The 25,558-nt window shown below is 36.4% G+C and overlaps 1 protein-coding gene across 1 annotated transcript; it reads right to left on the bottom strand.

Annotated features, from left to right (window-relative positions):
- Nucleotides 1-1,138: 1,138 nt before the first annotated feature.
- LOC139738312 (asparagine--tRNA ligase, cytoplasmic-like) lies at nt 1,139-24,058 on the bottom strand. The gene is made up of 20 exons (XM_071648953.1): nt 24,049-24,058; nt 23,268-23,359; nt 22,380-22,442; nt 21,581-21,673; nt 20,694-20,783; nt 19,764-19,842; nt 19,317-19,387; nt 18,363-18,449; nt 15,307-15,393; nt 14,491-14,547; nt 13,622-13,662; nt 13,183-13,219; nt 12,104-12,181; nt 9,988-10,109; nt 9,467-9,602; nt 8,624-8,737; nt 2,919-2,966; nt 2,146-2,229; nt 1,835-1,966; nt 1,139-1,270 (listed from the first exon to the last, which is right to left on the bottom strand). Exons 1-20 carry the CDS (start codon nt 24,056-24,058, stop codon nt 1,139-1,141), a joined length of 1,653 nt encoding a protein of 550 aa, XP_071505054.1.
- Between the last annotated feature and the right edge of the window lie 1,500 nt (nt 24,059-25,558).

Raw genomic sequence — 25,558 nt, 5'->3', positions numbered from 1 at the left:
CTATCCACTGCTTAACCGTTTGGTAATGGCTTGATTTGCTACTCCTCGCATTTCCCATAGAAGTTGGTCCGAGCATACTCGGGACTCGTCCTCAACGGGTTAATGACACAAGCTAGAGAAAGAGCCTAACACCGTAACTCGAAGGAATACTACCAGTTCCACTGGGTTAAAAAAAAATAAAGAAAAGACAAATGACAAGACAAGAAATGGAAGAAAATTTCAAATTCAAATTGTCCCCTTTTCAAAACTGATAATACGCTCATATCTTGCTGACAAGAGGATCATTGTTTAAATTGAAAACATACTTCTGTTATGGCTGCAGAGTCGTCATATTTCGATCTAAAATGTACACATTTTCACATACTGTGTAATATAACGCTTCGCAGTGGGAACACAATTTTAGCTATATAAGGACGATATTTAGAAATGTCAATCAAAAAATTTCACCTAAAGTATTACAATATCAGAGCTTATCTAACGTGGTTGTTATGTGACGTTTTACATTGATTTTGATTACATTTTTTTCACATCTATATCGGGCCATGGCAATATCCACATTTTGCTTGCAGCATGTTTTGCTTGCGCCACTATACTATCGCTTGGACACGATTTGATCATCACATACTAGCAGCCTTCTGCATACACACTTCTGAGCGTGAATAAAAACAGGTATACAAAATCATATCATATCACACTTTTGATATCGAAATACTACAAAACAACTCATTATCCTGACAATTTGCGTCAGCCAAACAAGTTTCTTGGTAGAGCTTTAAGATACACAGCGAGTGATGTTTCAAATTGTGGGAGATGAATCCTTAGCCCTTCCGAATAGCTTGATTTAGTTTCAAGAGGTAGAAGGTTTACACTTTATCCTCATCTAACAATGACGCACTTGCATGTGATTTGTTTTTAATCGTTGAGGTGTATGCTGGCATTGCTGCTAGCAAAGAGGGTAATGTGTGGAATTTTTGTAGGCGATAAATCACATGTGTTATGTTCTTTAAAGTTTGGTGAAGTAGTTATCATGCATACTTGATACTTGATGAAATGAAAATAAATCAGATTCTCGTAAATTCACAAATATATGAGTACTTTGTTATGGGTTCAGTGATGAGTTTGGAATGAGGTTATTTCCTTATGGGGTACACCTCTCTACAAAACGTGGGTAAAGAGTGACATCCCGTATGTGGTGTCTGTTCAACATCCAGGTGAGGAACCTCTCAAGGCCCAGTCCATAGCCTCCATGGGGACAGCTTCCATACTTCCTCTGAACATAAAAACATGACAAGTAGAAACAATGCTATACAATAGGATCACATCAAAATCAATAATGTGGAACAAGGATAATATGGTAATGCTTACATTAGAGAAGAAATGATATCAACCAATCAAATGATCAAACACGGTTCAATCACTGAGAGTCTGAACAAAAAACAACAACAACAAGAGTTGCACCAGTATAATCAACATCCAAAAAGCTCCATTTAGATAGATGCCAATCTAATTGTGGCAATGATGGTAGTTGATAAAGCGATATTAATGTAAGTTGAATGATGTGTTTGCAATTATTTTGTATCAATCAATCCATAGTTCAACATAGGCATTTGGCCTTGAAGAAAAATCCCTCACAGTTTACCTTAAACAAAACAAGAGAAAATACATGTTAATGGCCGCAAAATTCTGACCAATCACATGATATCACGTACGAATAAAAGTGCAAGTGGCATTTGTTTAGAATTATTGTAATTGTTGAGGAAAGTCTTTCAACACGCTACTGTAATCAGCAACATGACATCTGACAGGGTCATGAATGTTAGGGCAGAAGACTCACCTGGTCAGTGTACCAGTAGTAAGGACTGGGGTCAATGCCCTCTCGTTTGTAGGCTGCCATCAACTGTTCATAGTCCCAGATCCTCATGGAACCTCCAACAATCTCACCCACATTGGGAATCAGAACATCAACCTGAAAGGGAAAGTACCAGTAATTCAGTGCAAACAACACTTCTGAAAAGAGCTGTCATGGTGCAGAATTTTGATTTGGACGTCAAGGTTTCGATAACACTAACATTAAACAAGTAAATGCTGAAAAGTAGGTCTACATATTGTATACTTAAAACCAATCCACCAATCCTTTACACTTACTGATTCTGTGAGACGCTGGTCTTCAGGACAACGTGGCATGTAGAAAGATTTGATGTTGGCTGGAAAGCGACACAGCAGGATCGGCTGCGGGTATGACAGATTCGAAATATTGTTTAACTGGCTTTAAGTACTCATAATCATGTGAGGACATGTGTTAATCTGCTTACCTTAATTAAAGCCGTTGTCATTCTTCATTTCAATTCAGTTCAATTCAATTCAATGAAAAGTTTATTCATTTTTTTTTTTCGAAAAGAACATAAACATTCCCCTTTCTTTTGTAACAGAGAGTAGGGTTGCATAATCAGAACAAAGTAAATTGAGAAAAATATAATTGTGAAGCCTTGGAGTTGCAAATACGTTGTCATGAAAATTGACAGAATTGATATTAACGGTATAACAATACGTAAAACATTGAAACATGGAGAGACCCACTAAAAAGACAAGGCTTGAAGAATGCTGGCCCCTCGGGTACATTTTAGATGGCCATTTGATGACCACATGGATAGAGTCACACCCATTATTTTGTCAGTAATGTTGTGATAATATCATATAATAGATATATTATGTCTTCATCACAGCCCCTGGACATACCACTAGAATTTAAGTACCATGTGAACCACTTTCACAAAATGGTCATTAACAGTCAACCCTGATCATAGCTTCTGCATTCTTCAATAATAGAACACGACTATGATAAGTTTGAATAGCTACGGAAGATCGGAGAAGAAATGAGATTAAAAACAAAAACAAAAAATCTAAAAAAACTCTCTTACCTCGTTGATTTGGTCTGTCATCTTCCTCTCTGGTGCTTCAGGAATATCCTAAGTTACATAGTCACAAGAAGAAAGAATGATTACACCATGTGTCAGCAGACAACATCAATGTTTCATGAAGATCAAATGAAAGCAAATGTGATCACTTTTCACATGTCACACAGGCCACAGTACCTTTACGAGTAACTGCAGACAACTTTTACTGTTCAAGTTTATCCTGACACCATCCACTGGCTAATTGCAAAACTATGTATGTCTCTGCTCTGTTTACTGGTTCATCTCCTGTTCTTCTTTCCTTTGGACCCAACTTTCAACTAGTTAACTTCTCATTATACAAACATCCATTCCTATTACTCTGCTCACTTTTTGTAAAAACTGTCCTTTGATAGTGTTAAAGAAAGGTCCAGGACGGTGTTTAAATTTGCCATGTTCGCATTCCAGCCTCAGTCCACTGCGCGCCAATTTCGCATGTTCTAGTCAAATTAACCGGGGGGCCAAAAGCTTAAAACAGAGGTCGAGTTGCACTCTCTCTACAAACTAAGTAGACCATGCTTATTTTCAAGTTTTTATTGTAACAAACAACATTGCACTGGTCTACCTAAAAAAATTTGTTGCGAAAGCCTCCAAATCCAAGATGGCGTCCAAGATGGCCGCCATATTTACTGAATTTGTTATTCAAATGACAGAATTCGCTAGAAACATCATATTTCAACAAATGTGATGTCATATGAAAGAGAATAAAATTTTCTACAAGTTGATACCATTTTTGGGGGGGTTATTGTGATAACTGGATTGAGATTTTAAGGAAAAACACTCATTTTTTGATATTTTTTTTTTGAAAAAAGGAAAATCATGAAAATGCTTGATTCAGCATAAATCACTGACAGACTGAAGGATTATCTTGAAACGTTTCAAGAATTTTGTTTGACATATAATTAATTTTTGGAGAAAATTAGGGGTCAGTACCATTTTCGATTCAGGAGTTATAATGTCTCAAACTTGAAAACTCACTACGTAAAAATGGCCACTTTAGTTGTGACCAAGACCTTGTTGGTCGTAAAAAAGTCTGCGCGCGCCAAGACTACTGCACGCACCACTGCCACTGGCGCTTGTAGCAGTGCCAGTGGTGTGTGTAGTAGTCTTGACAAATGCAGACTTTTTCTTTGACAAACAAGGGTTTGTGCCTGCAAACTAACTTTTCATACCAAGTGGTAACTCAGGTGATACTAATCGCTAATAGAGGTAGTAGCTTGAAACTTGGCACCAATCTTGTTATAGATAGTTTAAGACAGAAATTAGATCAACCGTTCAAAAAAAAAAATCAAGATGACAGCCATCAAAGTTGACATAGTGTATTGCGCCAAATTAAATGTATTATTTCGTTTTTGATACAAGTTTGTCTGTTGAGCTATCTTAAACCGTCTTAAGTTTTTATGGACACATTTTTTAAACCGGTGATATTCTACTCTCCGAAAAAGAAAAAACAAATTGAGTGAAAGTTTTTACCGTTGATGTGAGGAGTGAATAACAGAAAACGGTGAATTTAGAGTGAAATTGGAGTGACTTTTGAGTGAAAATGTTCTTTTTCACTCATTTTAGAGTGACCTTACGCAGAGCTCCACAATAACTTTTATTTTTGGTGGCCCAAAGGCAAATATCCGACCTTTTTTGGTGGCCCGATCAGGCCACCAAATTCTTCATTTCTGACATTTTGGTGGCCCGACGTGCGTTTTTCGTGGCCCCGGGCCACCGGACCACCGTTAGTGTCGAGCCCTGCCTTAGGGATCACTCGTCACTCTTCGAGTGATCCCCGAGGTCACTCTAAAATGAATGAAAATGAACATTTTCACTCTCGAGTGAATCTAATATCTAATATAGGAAAGCATCTACCAATGGCATAAGTTCAGATCAATTGTGACACTATAACCCACATGAAATCAGCCTAAAAACAATGTAAGAAAAATCTGATAACGGAAAATACAGTTTCAGCATGATTATTTGTAAATGTGAATATACAGCACGAATAATCAATTTGGACAATTTTATTCGAACAATATACTGAAAAGTAATTTCGCACAACACATTTAAGAGCAAAGTTGAGAAATTGCCGCCATTTTGGATTTTTTTTTTTTTTGGGGGGGGGGGGTCGGATCAGAAGGGCTTTCAAGGACATCTACGGATCAGACATTATTACACATGATATACCATCATCATTCACGTTTCTACAACAGCAGAGTAACATACAAGTAAAAAAAGCATATCTTTGATACAGAAGCATTTCTTTTTTATAAAAGATTGGGCCTTACCCAAACTGGAATGATCTCCACCCCCCCCCCCCAAAAAAAAGACCCTCAATATGGTTTACACTAGTACAATATCGTTCGGATGTATACAAACATGTAATAGACAGTAATATAAGAAGATTAAAAAAAACATATCAAATTATAAGTTATAAGTTGAGATAACTTTGACGCAACACACTATAGGTATTGTTTACCATTGGGAGAGATATCACATTCGATTTACATGTGCAGGTTAGTTGTATTACAAAACATTCTACCATGTAAAAAAAAATTATAATACAGCCTAAAACATACGGAGATATCACCATTTCTTTTCAAGAAACCATAACCATGATAACTGTTGACATAAAAAAAAAACATTCTTATCAGATCTATTTAGTATATCTGACAATATTTAGCATTAATTATACTGATTTAAGTTTGTAAATTAATCCCTAACTCACAGTTTAGAACTAGTTTGAGGAATTAAGTAAAGCTGGGTTTTTGTTTTACGTGCGCTAATGATAAATAATGCCTTGAACGACAACCTCGATTAATTACCGCCATCTTGAATTTTGTGTGGATACTATTTATACGCTAAATATTACACATTGGCAAAATTTGTGCCAAATATTAAGCTCCTATCTCTTTTTGGAAAATACTTTCTGTTCAATCTTATCTGCCTCAGAACAATCTACTATGATGAAATGCTACAGTAATAGCGACCAACGTCACCTACCACTTGGCATGAAAAGTTAGTTTGCAGGTACTTGCAAGTCACTAGACCATTACAGTATTACATGTGACCATGTAAACACATTGCAAGCAAAATTCATAATGCATAAATATAATTTTTTCAAGCTTTAGATGTTAACTTGTCAACAGTGTATGATATTGCCTGTAATTCCAGAAATATGAATTATGTCTCAATCTCAGTGAATCTCAATCTCAATCGCAGGTTTCAAAATAATTCGTCAGTTCTTCTTTGATAAATACTAAATCATGCATTTTTATATTTCTTCCTTTTTTCAATACAATATACAAATATGGATTCTCCCCCCCCCCCCCAAAAAAAAAAGAGAAGCAAACAATCCCCCCATATATCACAATACACAGCTAAAGTGGTATCAACTTTTAGAAAGTTTTACTCTCCTTCATATGACATCAAATTTGTTGCAATCCAATGTCTCTATCAAATTTTATGTTTGAAATGTTAATTTCAATAAAATGGCGGCCCTGTTGGACCGCATCTGTACTTTGCAACAAATCTACTGAGGTGTACTTACTGAACATTGCTTAGTATGCTTAATATTATGTATGGTCTTGTTTATAGAGAGAGTGAAACTCGAAAAGTAAGCACGATCTTGGATTTGACCCTCTGTGACGTCTTTGGGAACAGATGCGTGTAAATAACATATTATGTAAAATGGGATTTCAAGTTTGAGACATTGTAACTCCTGAACCAAATACAATACTGACCTCTAATTTTCTCCAAATATTGATTATATGGGAAAGATGTTAATTTCTGCTTGGTTTTCATAATCATCTTTAATTTTATTTTTTTAAACTTTTTAAAGAAATATTCATGGTGCATTCTGAAAAATGTCTCCATAAAAAACCTAAGATGGTTTGAAATGGCATTAAAATGTTCAGAATATATAAAAACCAAATGAATAGACAGCAAAACAGACAAAATTGTATCAAAATCGAAATGATACATTTACTTTGGCGCAATACACTATGTCAGCTTTGATGGCCTGCAATCTTGAATTTTTTGAGTGATTGATCCAAATTTTGTTTTAAACTTTCTATAGCAAGGTTGTTTCAAGCTTCTACCTCTATTTGAAAGATATGTTTTACTTCATCTCATCTGCTTTAGAACAATCTACTTTGAAATAATAGCAATCAGCGTCATCTGAGCTACCACTTGGTATGAAAAGTTAGTTTGCAGGCACAAACCCTTGTTTGTCAAAGAAAAAGTCTGCGTTTGCCAAGACTACTACACGCACCACTGGCACTGCTACAAGCGCCAGTGTCAGTGGTGCGTGTAGTAGTCTTGGCGCGCGCAGGCTTTTTTTACGACCAACAAGGTCTTGTCACAACTAAAGTGGCCATTTTTACATAGTGAGTTTTCAAGTTTGAGATATTATAACTCCTGAACCGAAAAGGGCACTGACCCCTAATTTTCTTCAAATATTAATTATATGTCAAACAAAATTCTTCAAACGTTTCAAGATAATCCTTCAGTATTTCAGTGATATATGCTGTATCAAGCATTTTCTTGATTTTCCTTTTTTCAGAAAAATATCAAAAAATGAGTGTTTTTCCTTAAAATCTCAATCCAATCATCACAATAACCCACAAAAATGGTATCAACTTGTAGACAATTTTATTCTGTCACATGACATCAAATTCGTTGAAATCTGATTTTTCAATGAAATTCTATCTTTCAAATAACAAATTCAGTAATTATGGCGGCCATCTTGGACGCCATCTTGGATTTGGAGGCTTTCGCAACAATTTTTTTGAGGTAGACCAGTGGAATGTTGTTTGTTACAATAAAAACTTGAAAATAAGCGTGGTCTACTTTAGTTTGTAGAGAGAGTGCAACTCACTCGTTAAGTAAGCGACTTTTTGGGGTTTGGCCCTCCGGTTAAATGCACAAACCAGCCCGAACCAATAGATAATCGCCAAATGCTACAGTACAATGAAAGCGTTTCTTGCAATTTTCACAAACAGATTGGTTTTTTATGATTGGCAAGCAAGCGGGGTTCAAAACTTGATTTGCGTTTTCCGTTCTAAGTTTTTGCCTCAGCTTTGTGTGAAAAAGTCATGCCTTTATAATAATGTAGTTACCGGTCATTTGAAAGAAAAAAAAAGTGAATTTGTCTTACAATTCACATCAAAGCAAAACGTGGCATTTTCTCTACAACTTTGCTCACAACGTAACCAGCCTAACAAAAAACTATGTAAGTTACATATAATAAAAGACAAAATGTTTTCCCAAAACATGACAATAGTATGGGTTCCTCAGAATAAAGTGGCACATAGTGGGTTTTTACCGTGTCAAATAAAGCGTTAAAGGGATGTTATAGTATTGGTTCAGCTAGGTATTCAGGTTCTAACTTTTTGCGAGATATTTGGAAACCATTAAGTTTTATCGAATGTTAAGGAGTCTACAATATTACGCATAATTATAGGCTTATTTCATGAAAATCGGTATTGAAATGGCTCAAATATCCAAAAATAGATTAAAATAAAGCGACCTTAATATTAGGTAGGTCCAAACTTTTTATCTCAATCGAAACTATACCATCCCTTTAGCGTTCTTCCGACTATTTTATGACATCATCACATTTTCACCCTGGGGCTGGAACCCCCTCTCTAAAATGTTTCTTGAATACAACCCACAATGCACCTCACCTCTCCAAACTCGTAGAAAGTTCCATCATCCTTCCTGATGTCATGCTCCTTGAGGTAGGTGATGGCATCTGTGTAGTTCATTCTCTTGAAGGGACGCTTGGGAGGCTTGAAGTCCTTTAGCACAATCATACATACATTCAAAAGTAGGGAGCAGTTTAAATTTTTGGTGCCACTTCCGGGTTATAATGTGACAAAAAACAAGAAATAAACACGTGAACAAAATACAAAGGCTTACCTCACTTTTCTTTTGCTATTTCCGCGTTAAATCAACTGACAAGTACATCAAAAAGAAAAAAAAAGACTCAACGGATTTTTTTTGGTACCTCTTAAGGGTTCTAAAGAAGTGGGGGCCCAAGTGGTAAGTCTCTATTTATTTCTATGCATTATTCCAACCCGACCCCCTTCTCGGTTGCGTCGGTCCTGGTACGTGACCAACAAATCATTTCGATCAAATGCAACAATGTTATCACCGTGAACTGAACAGGCTGGAAGTCCTTAAAACAATTAAACAAAGTGTACACCATGCGTCCCTATTTGTAAACAAAGTCTAGCAAATGTGACAATGTCATAATCGCGAACTGTGTATATTGTCCATCAGTACATAACAAGAAAATAAAAAAAAAAATTGTCATTTTTTTTTTTCGCCCACTGACACAGCATTTGGAAAACAACTCAATGGTCTCACCTCACTCACCTTTGCTTTTGTTTATTAATACAGTATGGCTTTGCAACCACCCATACAGTGACAAATCATAAACACACAACAGATAAAAACATATGAAATACTTAACAGAGAGAAGAGAGCGAGCAAGCTAAACAAATCAAACAGGAAGCAGTTCTTACAGGATGAAGTTCCTTGATGAGGTCAGCCACAGGCGAAGCCAGAGCACGGTCAACGACATCACACACGAGAAACTCCAGTCGGTCCAGAAGATCATTGAAGTTGATAAAAGGACACTCTCCCTCAACGTGGGTGTACCTTGAGCGAGGAAAAGCATCGACATCAATTCTTTAGACATCATTTCTTCTGCTTTATTTAGGAATGTGAGGCAAAAAAAAAAAACTTCGTTTGTATATCTTGTAAATGACTTCTCAGAATACCATACCGTTTGAATCCTACATTTTAATAACCGGAGATGTTTAGTTTTATAGGGTATAAATTATGCTACCCTCCCGTTCCTGCAAGATGCAGCACAACCGCTGCAACTCATTCTGAATACGAACTGCAATGTGGATCAGAAACTCTACAACGAAGTGGTGGAGTTTTGTCAAGTGCCTAACTAAAATAAACATAACATAAAAACAAAACAAAACAAAATTGCAAGAACCCTCTGCCTTCTCTTTTGGCAATATGGCTAACTTACTCTGCCAGATGCCTCCTGGTCCTAGACTGCTCTGCCCTGTATGACTGTGCTATACAGAACACATCCCCCATGGATGGTAGGACAGTCTCTAGGTACAGCTGAGAGGATTGCGTCAGAAAGGCCTAGAAAAAAACGGAAATAATGAATAGTGAAAATTCGGTGTGCTGTCATCATAAAAATAACATTTTTTTTTCCCGGATTATTTTTATTCATATATGGCAACTGGGAGGTACACAATGATAAATGATAAGCTTTCTTACATGAATATTTCCGTGGAATATGCAGGGGGGAAGTTGTTCAAATGTAATGAATCTATAGCAAAAAATACACTTTTTTGTCCCCGCCGAACGAGTTCGAGCAGGGGACTATGAAACGGGCTCCGTACGTGTGTGTGTCCGTCCGTGTGTCCGTCCGTCCGTGTGTCCGTCCGTGTGTGCGTCCGTGTGTCATCAAAATGTTCAAAATGCTACTCCTTCGCCATTTCTAACCCGATTTTGATTCTGTTTGCTTTATATGATAGCACTACATGGGAGCTTTGAAACTTTTATACAGAATATCAATTGTGACCTTTGACCTTGACCTTTGACCTATATTGTACATTTTGCTTCAAAATGCTACTCCTTCGCCATTTCTAACCCGATTTTGATTCCGTTTGCTTTATATGATGGCACTAGGTGAGGGCTTCAAAACTTCTACACAGAATTTTGAACTTTGACTTCTTTGACCTTTGACCTTGATTTTTGACCTATATTGTACATTTTGCTACAAAATGCTACTCCTTCGCCATTTGTAACCCGATTTCAATTCCGTTTGCTTTAAGTGATGGCACTAGGTGAGGGCTTCAAAACTTCTACACAGAATTTTGACCTTTGACTTCTTTGACCTTTGACCTTAATTTTTGACCTATATTGTACATTGCCTACAAAATGCTACTCCTTCGCCATTTCTAACCCGATTTTGATTCCGTTTACTTTATGTGATGGCACTAGGTGAGGGCTTCAAAACTTCTACACAGAATTTTGAACTTTGACTTCTTTGACCTTTGACCTTGATTTTTGACCTATATTGTACATTTTGCTACAAAATGCTACTCCTTTGCCATTTGTAACCCGATTTCAATTCCGTTTGCTTTAAGTGATGGCACTAGGTGGGGGCTTCAAAACTTCTACACAGAATTTTGAACTTTGACTTCTTTGACCTTTGACCTTGATTTTTTTACCTATATTGTACATTGGCTACAAAATGCTACTCCTTCGCCATTTCTAACCCGATTTCGATTCCGTTTGCTTTATGTGATGGCACTAGGTGAGGGCTTCAAAACTTCTACATAGAATTTTGACCTTTGACTTCTTTGACCTTTGACCTTCATCTTTTTACCTATATTGTACATTTTGCTACTAAATGCTACTTCCGGCGGGGACATATATTACGCACCGCGTAATTTCTACTTTTCCTTGTTTTTTTACAGACGACATTAATTACTGCTTTTGCTGTCTAATTTCCAAATAAAAAGGCAGAAAGAAAATTGGTAAACATGTAGGCATATTTCTACTTGCTATCTTTAAATCTTAATTTTATTTTCAAAAATGCAAAGGTTTTATGTTCAACTTAAAGCACAGGGGCAATAATGTGAAATGGATGATACATACATATATTGATAAAAGCTGACCAAATGTTGCCTCACAAAATTCGTTCAAGGCTATCAGGGTACCGTTCCATTAAAGTTGTCAGCAATGACAAGTTGTGAGTCGATGACAAGTTGACAATCACCATGGTAACAGTCATTGACCATAGCATCTCAGCCAATCAAAAACAAGGATTTTGTTAAAATTGTCAGAGACTAAAAACTTGTCAGCGCTGACGAAATTGATGGAACACCCCCCCCCCCCTCCCCCAGGTTTATGTGTCCCTAGGTAGATTTGTCTTCACTCTTCTAAACAACAGTAACATATTCTTCAGTCAACTGCTAAATGAAAACATGTCAGTTAGCTGAAAGTAGCATTTTAACACTATAACAATAATCAACAACCAGCAAACCACAACTGTAGGCTACATTTGATACAACAACGATTGTAATAATTATAAAATGCTTTCAACTTATTAATCAAATGCACACCTCTTCTCCAAAGAAGTTCAGCTTGAAGAGTGTTGAACCACCCTCCACTTGAGTTTGTACCATTGTTGGTGGTGTCACCTTTGGTAAGAGAGAAAAGGGAAGCGAGGATTATAACGGTGGTTTGGAATTACTATATTCCAGATGCATTCAGGCAATCATTCTGTAATTCCAAACGAGAGTTTCAAACAAAGTGTTGTTTTAAAATTCAATGCTACAAACCCAATATTTAAGTACACATTTTACATGAAATGTATATCTCGACAATAATACGTGTGGTCTAATAATTCATTGTGGTGGGATGATACAAGATGATGGAATTAGATGCTTAAAGGCATAATGTACCATTGCCAGATGAAACAAAAACCCAGCATTAGTGCTTTAGAATAGTTCTAAAATGTGAGTTAGGGATATAAACAACCACTGTGAAAATTTGAATCAGTAAAATTGATGCTAAATATTGTTAAATATACAAAATATGAGCAATAATTATAATAAAAATGTTTCCAGACTAAACCGTACACCGCTACGGTTTATTGAGAAAAATACTGAGATCTCCTTACATCTTTATTGCAAAACTTTTATATGAGAGGGTGTTTTGTGGCACAACAGACCTAAACGTATGCATGAGAGGCGATATTTTTCAAATGACTGCTCCCAAAGGTAAACTGGACCTTTAATCGGGAATGAACACTAAATTAAATTTGTACAGAAGTGTATAATTATGGAATACGATAAATGATATCATCTATGGATGAACACTGCATCAAAACCAATGATCAATATATTTTGCAGAAGAGTCGATGAATGGTTATTCTCAGAGTATTCATATCGGTACCGACATAACTCCATTCTAGACGGTTGTGATATAATAGTGTGGCAGACTTGCGTAAATACCAATGGGCAGTATATTCAGCTAAAGAGTCGATAGATTCTTAAGAACATTCACTTAATTGCAGGGCTAATCAAAGCCTGCAAAGACACACGACACTCATCTAATATAACTCCACTCTAGAGCCAGCTCTAATAGCATATGTGTGGCGAAAAATAGCGTAACAAAAATATGTTTTGTGTGCACTCACCTCATTGTAGCCATTGGCCTGGTAATGGTCCCTGAAGCTAGTGCAGAGAGAAAGATATAACATGCTTATAGTTTAATGCAGGTAGATAATGCATTGCGTATTAGATATAACAACATTTTGTGATTGTAGGCAAGAAACAGTAATGGCTGGAATTTGTTTAACCATGATGTTGTCATACTTAATGAAACAATGATATAGATATACAAGTCATATATTGAAAAGGAAAGAATAACTTTGGGGGCTCTTACAAGGACATTAAAAGATATTAATCCATTCAGACGCATGTATGAGAACAGTCCATATTCATCTCAAGTGCTCCTGTACTTTTCTTGATGCAACATGACAGCAGATTGCAGCACAGAATAGCACAAGTCTTATCTGTACTTCCACGCAGTTAAATAGTTACAGCATGTCTGTACAAAACTACCATTGTACTTACCACTGAGTAACCACGGATCGGATGCGCATGATTTTTGACAGCTGCAAAAGATGAAAATAATAGAAACATAATTACAAAAAAGCGCATTCACAAGATGCAATCAAAATTTCTTGTGCATATTCATCATGACATTGTGTTCCATGATTTTTGAAAATACATATTTTTCTTTGCAACTGATCGACAAATTGCCCTCCATTTATTGTTTACGTCGATGTAGGGCAATTTGTCAAGCAGTTGCAATGAAACATCTCGACGGAAAAATTACATGAATTTGCATATTTTCCTTTTCTTCATAAAGAAAAATAAAAGAAATAGAATAGTGAACATCATCCTGAAATATTAAAAATGACTTGACCCGTTATTTCATTTTCTTTTATTCATGCATAAACATACGACATAACCGCAAAATCAAGTACATACTTTTGGAATCTTTCATAGACACATTTAATCTTTTAAAAAAAAATCCACGAGTCTCCCATACTTTAGGAGTGAAAAGTTTTCAAAAAGAGAGACGCCAAGTTGAATAAAGTTTCCATCCTTCCATCAAACAAAAGAAAACCAATCTAATGTGAATGATGGGTATATGATTTGAGCAAATTATTATAACAAAGTTCTTGTTTTCAGTATTTCTAGCATTCTAATATTCCTTTAATCGTATATTAGATTTATTTTACACTGTAACTAACCTTCTGCATTCAACTTCAGTACGATATCTATTTGTTTCTGTTTGAAAAGAAACAAAAAAAAATAAATGAATGGAAGAAGGAAGGAACGATTATACTTGGTTGACATTTGATCGATGTAATGACAGACCGCTCATTATCTCGTCTAATCAGTGGATGAAGAATTTTTTGGGGGGAGATACTCACATGTTCTCCTCTCAGCATCATGTGCCTCTGGTCAAGCTGGACATCCACATGAGACTCCTGAGTGACACGTCCATCAGAAACACATTATCAAAATCAACATGATTAACTTTAACTCACGAGTCAAAGGCCTACAGCTCACTATAGTCGTTCAATCCACGAGGTTGACACTAGGCAAATAAGGCCCATGAGTCCGACACAAGGTATACATGCTAGGTGAACGAGTTCGACACTAGGCAAACAAGGCCTATCCGAGTTCGACACTAGGCAAACAAGGCCTATCCGAGTTCGACAAGGAAAGAAATAGTTTCTGATTATGCCCGCGGTTTGGTTCTGTTTGGTTTAAAAAGAAAATGTATTTTGTTCTACATAAACTCTTGATTATATTTTACTTTTCTGTGAGTGTGGGTTTTTTTTTAGGGCCAAATTTAAAGAATAAGAAAGACAAGCTTCGAAATTTCTTGGGTTAAAACGCAATGTTAGTTTCGACAGGACAATGTTTTTCTCGTAATAAGCGGATTCTTGTTCTCGCTATGACGGGATTCCCCTGTATCTGAATCATAACAAACATGAACCAAAAGAAGTTCAGATGTCAAAGTTCAGATAAGTCAGTATATATTTGATCATTAGCTTTTATCCTAATAAATTTTCATTCATCTATTTGTCTTCCATTTCCATGTACTTTATATCGGTATATCTCTGAAGTTTACTTAAAAACAGTTTCATAACATCAGTGCACACATGAAACACACAATTTGCATCATGTAAATTCTTTGCAGGTTTGCGAGCATGAAATAATAGAACGCAAGCGGAACTGACCTCGTTGACCAGGTTATCTGCCCCTCCAGCCGGCGCAGCACTGACCAGTGTCCAGTAGTCCACAATCAGCTCATGTCCACCAGGAGCCTGAAGAAGAGGCAAGCACAAACACAGACGCCATCAGCATCTCATAGGACCTACTTCAGATAATTCACTCCAAATGAAAAGGAGGATTGTCTTTGGTCCCTCATTAATTGAGTATATGAATATAAGAACGACCCAAGTCCATAGAAGATCATTTCGAGTAAACTAAAAAAAAACTTCATATCTTTTTGATTTGTCCAATAATATTCTATTTAACTGTGATGGGAAGGCAACATTGTATACACAAATTAGAACATATATTATATGACAATTAACATTTACATTAATTGTGGAGAGGCCATTTTGTGTGGTGGACTTGGGTCGTTCTTTGATTCATATACATGATATTCTGCTATAGAGATGGGAGAAGGATGAGAGAGGGCGCTATTATATGAATGTAAGAATGACCCAAGTCCTTCATTCTTACATTAGGATAAGATTTAACTCATTCATTTCAGGCACTTCCGGGGGTAATTAGGATTTATCATTTACACACAAGATGAGTACATACATAAGCTACAATTTCCCATGTCAAACTAAATTTGGCCAAAAATTGGACTTGGGTCGTTCTCATATTCATATACTCAATTGTCAGGACAGAGGGAAACATCACAAAGGCATACAGCGAGAAGAGTACAGTGTTTAGCACGGATGACATGAGAACAGTGAAGGAAATCATGGAAAAGATAGACATATGGAGAGTAGGAGGCACCAAAGAAAGTCAGTCAAACTAACAGACGATGAGACAGAAAACAGGAGATGGACAGACAGTTAGCACAGAGATAGCACGGAAAGAAAAAAAAACAGACATTGGTAGAGACAGCGGATGAAGATGGACCAACGTACAGACCTTGAGAAAGAGATAAAGAGAGACAGACGGTATTATAATGAATAATAAAAAAACAGACAGAAAGAAAGACTAACAATGTGAGAAATAGCACACAAAAAAATGGTACAAAATAGACAAATTGCAGAGAAGGAGACAGACAGTAAAATATACTTGTATTCAATTTAATTCAATAGTGTATTTATTTCCATCATCAAAGAGAAAAGAAAAAGTTGACATAATCCAAATTGATACAATTTTTTTCATTTTTCTTACACTCGTCTGATAAAGGATTTTTTTTTTCAAATACAATATAAAGTATACGCACGAAAGATATCATAAAAATAAACAATGGACTTTGCCATGGCAACAAAAAATAGTAAACAGTGCGCTCTTTAGTTCTATCCCGTATAGATTATTGTAACGGGCTTCTCTCTTCCATTCCTTCAACTCAACTGGATCGTGTGCAGCGACTTCAAAATTGGGCAGCCCGATTAGTGTTTCAGGTTTCTAGGGACTACCCATCTCAGCCACTTCTGAAGTCGTTGCACTGGCTTCCTTTGAAGCAACGGATAATTTTCAAATTAGTTTTGTTTGTTTATAAAATCCTTAACGATCAAGCTCCGAAATATCTAGACGCCTGTTTGACTTTATATACACCTACTAGAAATTTGAGGTCATCTAGTGATCCGCTTCGTCCCACATACTCTGTTACTCGCACATTAGCCGGTGATAGGACATTTACTGTGTCTGCTTCAAAGCACTGGAACAATTTACCACTTACCGTTAGACAGTCTTCATCAGTCAGTGTGTTCAAAAAAACCTTGAAAACACATCTTTTCAGTAGCAACTAGTTCGTAGCTGTAACATTTATCCATTATTTTACATACTGTCGTACATGTTTTGAATTGATTGTAAGCGCTTTGGGCCATGTGGGAAAAGCGCACTATAAATAATAGTAATAATAATAACGATAAAAATAATAAATAATCACAATGATGCATAACAAAGTCAAACAGATAGACCGAGAAAAAGATTGCAAAGAAAGACAGGTAAACGGACAGTGTGACAAATAGCAGTAACAGACAGACGTACAGACAGACAGTGAGAGAGGTAGCAAAGACAGACAGTGAAAGAGATAGCAAAAGCAGACAGATGCACAGACGGACAGACAGTGGGAAGAGAGAAAGCGAGAGGGAGAGAGAGAGAGAGAGAGAGAGAAGAGTACAGATTTACGATGAAAGACGTCACAAACGAAGATTACAATCAGATGGTGTGAGATAAAGCAAGTAAAAAAAAAAAGCGTACAATGAGAGAGATATAAAAAGAAGATCCAAAGGGAAATATATACACGGACAGGCAGAGGGATAGATAGTGACAGAAATAGCAAATGAAGATGCACAATAACAGACAGATAGACAGAGATATCAAAGGAAGACGAACAGACAGACAAACGGTAAGAGAGATGACAGTAGAAGATAGACAGACGGAAAGACAGATGGACCAGACCGAAGGATGTGTGGAGAGACATCAGAAGAAACAGCATTGAGACATGAACCATATGCCCCCCCCAAAAAAAAAATATATATATATATATGTACATATAATTATATATATATATATATAAAAGGTACAAGGGGACCCTCCACAACGATAATTTTAAAACAGTGAGTCAATCCATATACAATTTTAGGGTTTAAAACTATCACTTACAATATTACCCTCATCTTAAAGGAAATTCCATCCAATTTGCTTCACTGGTGAAAGAGAAATTATGATTTTTGTGGAGCACATCAGGAATCCCTTCCCTCCAAGTTCTGTCCTTGAATGTGTTGACACATTAATATGCAGTTCCAAGAGCATTTAAGTGTGAAACTTGGAAGAAGTAGACCCAAGGCATGCTTAACATCAGTCCACATTTTGATGTGACCACTTAACAAAATTGAATGCTTTTTTTTTTTTTTTGCGAAATATAAATTAAGATTGATAATAGTATTACACTTTTGGACCCTGGGTGGCATTGGGACAATTTAATCATCATATTGAAAGCTATCAATGCGAAAAAGAGATTGTATTTTTTTCTCTTTTTTTAGGGGGTTGGGGGTGGGGGGTGGGGGAGGGATACTGTCTTGTAAGATAGACTTACACTCTGTCCTTCACGAACCACCTGGAGAACTCCATACAATGTCACAGTGCTCTCCGTAGACAGGATCAGAGCTTCGTACGTCTGGCACTGTCAGAGGTAGACACAACCAACAATACTTTGCATGACAGCAACTTGTCCAAACTCACCATGAGATGGGATGAGGTTTGACAATGTGGACTACATGACCATATGAACAGTTTGTTTGCAAAAACCGAAAAGTCCATATTTGCCAAATGGAGATGATATACGCGATGAAAGTTCAAGAAAAATAAAGAGAATAATAAGAAATTGTTTGCTTCTTTTGACCATAACTTCAAAAATGTATCTATTATGTAGTGACTAATATATCATTTAAAAGGCATTATTTTGTACTTTATGACAGAGACCTTACTTCAAAATTTTCAAAAATGGACTTATCGGTTTTTGCGAACAAACTGTTCATATTTTATACCGTGAAGTAAACGTGTATCTTAGTATTCTCACTAGGAATTAAGGACGCATTTGTGATAAGGTGAGGGATTTTTTTTTAATGATTGATGATAAGGATTTTAAACTCACAAGACAGTAAAAGGGAGAGTTTCTGTTATTACCAACATAACCGTAACGTATACATATATACTGACTCAACAGAAAAAAAAAACCCGAAAACGTCATCCTTCTTCATATCAGCAAGGAGTGAGAGAGGAAAACAAATAATTTGTAACATTACACGTGCTGAAACAAGTCTCAAAGTTTATTAACACATTTTTCTTAAAGAAAAATCATTCCCCCAAAAATTGACTATCAGACTCTTCAAAATAATACCCCATGCACTTTTGCTTCTCCATGATGCAAAGCAGCTATACTGTAAATACGTTGACGGCCCAAAAAAAACAAAAACAAAAACAAAAACAAAACAAACCTTGCTACACATAGACTACGTATACAAACACAAAATTCATCTTCAGTACTTACCAACTTATCACTGAGCACGCACTGAAGGAACCCTGTCCCATCTCTAAGAACAATGAACATCAGCGTCTTCCCTGAGGTAAAAAATATATATATAAATTTATACAGTGTGCATTCAATTAACACTAAAACATCATGTTTATAGCGAAATTATAACTTGTTTATTGTGTGTAGACGAATATGTCAATAATGGCAGAGACCTCTATCTTTTTTAGAATTATGGGAAATCACTTATCTCAGCATTGTAATCCTGCTCAAGAATATTGTCTCTAGGTTATAGGCTTTGAATTAAAATCAGGGTGGAAATCAATCCCTTTTAACCTCATATATTTAATTGTGAAAGGTAACATTACTGATTTATATTCATTTTGAATTCGTTTGTGTACGCCTAAATGTATATACGAGTTTCCCTCATCAGCGGTATGCTTGAAAACTCTTCACTGAAGTTACCTTGTCGCCTTAGCCTGTGGATCCATGCACTGACTTTGATGCGAGTTCCCCTGTTGGCTGTAGCATCCTTTATCTTGATCTGGACAGGTAAGATTATAAAATACACTAATTTGTGATACAGAAAATAACAACATGATGAAATGAAATTTGCATTACAGAAAATAAAAATATACGCATTTCGATTATTCTTATGGTCATTCCATTTGTGTGCTAGTAATAGCGTGCACTGTTATTATTTTGATTTATCTGAATTGCATGGAAAAATTGACACGGAAAGAAATAATTATCTTATTGAGTAAATAGTTCTGAATAGACCCGACTGCACTGGGGTATAAGAACGCTAGCAGGAAAAAAAAATGCAACAATGAGCACATGAGCACCTCGAAATCATATGACTCTGAGAAATAGAACGTCGTAAATAAGTAGTTTAAAAGACGTCTCCTCCAAAGTAATAAAAGAGTATACCCATAGTTTTGTCGTTGCTCTTACCATGGAGCTAGTAGCTCAATGCTATCACCATGTTCAATATTGTCCACTGTTTATTGTCATAATTTATTGAAGGCATGTTGCAGAATACGCCTAATTGATGCTTACAGGTATTTAGGACGTGTGAAAGCGTATACTGCCTGTACGCGACAGATGCAGTCGGCACCGCTGCAAGATGTTTTGTTTTATCACTTATTATTCCAGAGTTGATACGCAAGCTAAATTCACGTGTGACGTTCAAACTTTTGTAATGATGGTACATCTAACATCACACACCCCCTACATAAACACTATCCTCCTTTGGATACATTATAACTAAATACTACTACTACTAATAATGATAATAATAATAACAATAATAATAATAATAATAATAATAATAATAATAATAATAATAATAATAATAATAATAATGATATTAATAATAATAAGCTAAACACGTACCAACTTGGCTGCTGGCAAGCTTGCATCCTCCTGTATGATTATCTTCTTAGCTTCTTCAAGGTTCTTCTGCCTTTTTTCTGCATCTTCAGTCTCCACGGTACATAAAAAAGGAAAAGAAAAAACAAGGGGAATTAATTTATGAGGCAAGTTCTAACCATTGCTTTGTTGCAGTTAAAGTTGCATGGTACTAATTTCTTTATACACGACGACGTGGTACTTTTTACATACTTTCCTTCTTTTTTCCTTTGATATGGCCTTATGAAAAATACATCTATTGGGACATTCTTTAATGCGATAAACTGTTGTAGTTCATTGTCAGTAATCAAAGGACATGAAATATAAAAACTGAACTTGAATATAATCATAATTACTAATATGGTGACCTAATGGTTTGTTCGTTGGTTTGTTGTTTACGTTACTTTGACATAGAAATTTCCTTCGCCACAAATGAGGAGCTTATTTGCAAAAGGGGCTAGATCCACTTTTAGTACTTTAGAGAAAAATCTGGTTTGTTTGTGAGAATTTGTACACAAGTGTATGGAAAATCAAAATCTAATTTTGCTATAATTTCTGTTCAAATGTTTGTCTGGATTTGACATTTTCACTGTAACTAACACAAATGGAATTCTGTTTAGTAATGCTAATAACTCAATTTTCATCAAAAATGGATCTAGCCCCTTTTGCAAATGAGCTCTTCAAAATGATTTTAAGAAACATAGGAAGTACCAAATTAGAGAACTAGAGTAAATTTCAGAATGTCTAAAATCGAAAAACCAGTCTTTCTACCATCAAATAATATCACAGCAACTTCAGACCTCAGCGTTTCTACACATCACAGACACACTAGAAATAAATGAAAATGAAAATAAAACAAAACAAAACCTTACTTCTTTCTTGTCCTTTTCAGCTGGTTTCCTCTGCTCTTTGGCATACAGCTTGGCAAACTTTTTCTTTTGGGCCTGGGAGACTTCTTCCCATTTCTATAACATCGAGAGATTCAAAGCAGGCATTCATTAAAACAAAATGGAACAAAGTAAACTCCTAAAATGTCTGTCATCTAAAACATGATGGCATCTCCGCACAGAAAAAACAACAACTATCATAAATATGATTTTGCCACACACTCTTCTCAACAACGTTGGTTAGTACTGTACATTTCGATTTCGATATCGATTAGTTTTCTCTCACATTTGTTTTAACTTTACCATTATATAACTATCAGTAAATACATTACGCAACGTCTCATTTAAACACAGTTTATCCTCTACATTAATATGACGAGATAAGTGCGATATAGTGTCTGTGAAGCGCTTGGATCAATTATAACAGCATTAGATTTAACAGCCTCGTCACAGTATAACCATTTCACACTCAACAGAGGCTTTCTAAATAAACATTTTTGTCTGTTTGTTTGATTTTAAATCAGACTTGTAGAATCAGAAACATTGATATAAAGCCCACTTTGAAGGTACATGGATTTGCCTTTGTATTAAAGATCAGTTTAAATTTTCCAAAATTTCAAAATTTACAGAATCGCAAAATATAATCGTATTTTTATCTGTATTATTTTTGTAGTCTCTCAGGAGAGAAACAATGAACTGATCTTTCAAGTCTTTGTATTGATTCAAGTATTCATTCAGGTTTATCAGCAGAAGCATATCAAGAGATCACAGTGAGCTCTGATACCTCTCCTTCCTCCTTGGAATCGCACATGAACTTGGGAAATGGTTCTCCCGAAGCCTTCATGGCCTGTACAAAACAACACAAAGAAAAAGAGAGAAGATAAGACATTTTTTTTTGGAAAAAGATAGTATCGAATCAATGCAAATGCATTATTTGTTTTCATGAAAGGGGGAGGTAACCAAATCTGTAAAACATCTAATTTGATATGTGTGTTTTCATCCCCATACTCAAACTCAAGATTTCCTTCATTTTGGGATCTGAGGGAAGGTTAACCGAGACGTCAAATATTGGTTCCATGTCATTCAAAAGTTCAATGAATTATTTTTTTCAAGCTCTCAGAATTTCACTTTCAACCGTATGTCAAAAGCAAACCCTATGCCCCATAATGCAGGTTGTGACAAACGTTTAATTAAAGTTAAGGAGAAAATTATGAATATGGCTCCAGTTTCTGTGACTAATTAATCATCCAATGATGGCCATCTAATAGAGAATTGCATACAGTTTCACATCAAAAGGAAATATCGGGGTCATCCCACTAGACCGTGACGCCCACGAGTCATACAGCCCATGAGTTCGACATTGAAAACAGGTCCATGAGGCATACAGCTCACGCGTCATACAGCCCATGAGTTCGACACTAGGCAAATAAAGCCCATGAGTTCGACACTAGGTGAAATCAGCCCATGATTTCGACAGGTACAACACGGGGCTTAATATGTCGGTCTCGTGGGCCCTTGATAGCTTATTGTCGAACTAATGGGCAGTATGACTCGTGAGCTGTATAACTCATGGGCTGTATGACTTGTGAGCTGTATGACTCGTGGGCTGTATGACTCGTGGGTGTCGGTCTCATGACGTGCACCCGAAATATCATGCAGAAACACTACTTACACACGTAAGAGTCCTGAACGGCTTCTGCTCCGAGCCATCCCCCGCATCATCATCTCCTCCCTTCTCTGATATGTACAGCACAGTAGCCTTGCCTGCAGGGTGACATGAAGAAACGGACGACACACATACATTTATGGAACACTTCAATGACACATATTGTAGATTATTCTATTTCCCTTGACTTTTCAACTGATATAATGTACTATTCATCACGTAAAGCATCATTAAGAATCATGAAATTGAGTCAGTCAATGTGGAGGTAAGGAACATTTTCTTTTGTTATAATTACGCCATTACCATGATCAATAAAATCAGTGACTTTCCATTGCACTGTTTACAACACACATTTATGGTCGCAGGCATGCAATCAATTATTCTGCGCATATCTACTATACTGTCCATAGTGTGTTTGCATACTTGGCTGTGAACGCGCTCGATTTTAACAGTGTAAAAATTATTTCGATGGATTTTATACAGAGTGTCCACGTACTAAGGTTCTTTTCCACTCTGTGAATTCATTATTCACAATGTGTTTACAATGTAAAAAAAAACAGTCGAATTCAACAATGTGAAGAGATTTCTCTATAGTTTCACTCTTACTGGAACAAAAACTTGTCTCGGTTCAGTATCACAGTGCACCTATAAAAAAAAATAACACGCCTCCCTTGAACTGTGAAATGATGGCCACTTGAGACGTTATCTTTATTGCACTCTAGTCACGTCAAGACATGTGTACTCTATCAAGTCAAGACAAGATAACAACATTTTTGACATGACCTACCGTAGGTCATGTGCACTTTTTAAAAGTCAAAAGCAAATAACAATGTTCTTGATAAAACTTTGAAATGAGCTTACAAATAAATAATTTAATGTAGAGCAGCGGGACGTCCTGGATATTCATAAATGAAACTGTACCCCCTACTCTCTCTCTCTCTCTCTCTCCCTCTCTCTCTCTCTCTCTCCCTCTCTCTCTCTCTCTCTCTAATATAATAACATCATTAAAACACTTTTTATTCAATTTCATTACATTATTTTTGAACGTGAACTTGTTTCTACATTAATGTAAACATGCTTACACAGTGTTGCACTTTGTGTTTCTTTTTTTCTATACGTGTTATAATGATTATCATATAAGCTATTAATCGGAGTCCTTGCATGTTCATGTAATCTGAAAATATAACGCTCTACAAGTATATATCTTGGTGTAGAAAAAAAGTATATATAGCTAACAAGAATGTGGAAATGCCATAAAACAAACAAAAGCTCAATATCTTTAGTATCCTAGTGTCACCAGTGATAAAGAACTAGTCATGAATATAAGAAATAGGTCAGTCATGTTTACTCAAGTCTCTTGAAATGATTTTCAGACATGATTGCAGACCCTTGGGAGGGATAGACTTTGTCCAATCTTAAGGGCTTTTTACACTTGTAAAATTTTGCTTAGCCCCGGACCAACGGTGGGGCTAAAGGGGGGCCTTAGCCCCACCGTTGGTACGGGACTATCCTTAGCCCACTTTCTGTTTACACTCGTTTTTGCCAAAGTGGGCTAGCCCCACCGATAGTACGGTACTATCTGGCCCTGCAAAATAGCAGGGGTTAGCACCGCAATTGCGGTGCCAAGCAAGTGAGTGTAAACAGAACGAAAAAATAATCCTGGGCTAAGCGACGGAGACGAAGTCCGACCCTCACTGACCAATCAGAAACGAGGTAATCAAGTGCTGCCGGTGCGTGCGTGTACGTGTACAGTACACAGCGTAATTATGAATATTCATGTGGTTTGGAAAGTCCGGGGCTAAGAAATACGAGTGTAAAAAGGTCAGTTTTCTCCTTAGCCCCGGACAAGAGATAGTACGGGACTAATTGGCGAGTGTAAAAAGCTGAAAAAATTGGTACGGGACTAACGATAGTCCTGGGTCAGAGAAAGTCCGGGGTTAAGAAACACAAGTGTAAAAAGCCCTTTAATGTCTACAACTATGCTTGCTTCCTGTTTCTTTCTTTTTTTAAATGATACTCCAAATACTAGCGCAGAAAGCATGTACACTCTTGAGGTAGTTGCAATCTGGTTATTTTTTAGTGCAGGGAGAAAGCTGGTCGATTCAAACATTCTGATTTTCTTTTTAAACAATTTTGGCCAGAAGACACGGCAGCATGTTTTGTTTTGTTTTTGTTTTTTCACTGTAAGACTGCGTGCATACTTCCAGACGACGAATAGACAATTCTCGCAGGATTTAAATTATCATAGAGATCTCATTCACATTTGATTTTCAGTTAATCAATCAATCTCGTATGCA

Source organism: Diadema antillarum, unplaced genomic scaffold (genome assembly GCF_040938485.1).
Source record: "Diadema antillarum isolate AM-2024a unplaced genomic scaffold, OU_Dant_1.0 seq00000735_RagTag, whole genome shotgun sequence".
In the NCBI taxonomy this organism is placed as follows: Eukaryota; Metazoa; Echinodermata; class Echinoidea; order Diadematoida; family Diadematidae; genus Diadema; species Diadema antillarum.
This window is presented reverse-complemented; position numbering and strand designations above follow the sequence as displayed.

Excerpts from the sequence above, each read along its gene's own strand:
- LOC139738312 (XM_071648953.1), bottom strand. Across the intron at positions 13,663-14,490 it reads TGATGCTGAGAGGAGAACAT|CTGTCAAAAATCATGCGCAT; the intron begins GTGAGTATCTCC and ends CATCTTTTGCAG. Across the intron at positions 8,738-9,466 it reads TCATCAAGGAACTTCATCCT|GACTTCAAGCCTCCCAAGCG; the intron begins GTAAGAACTGCT and ends ATTGTGCTAAAG.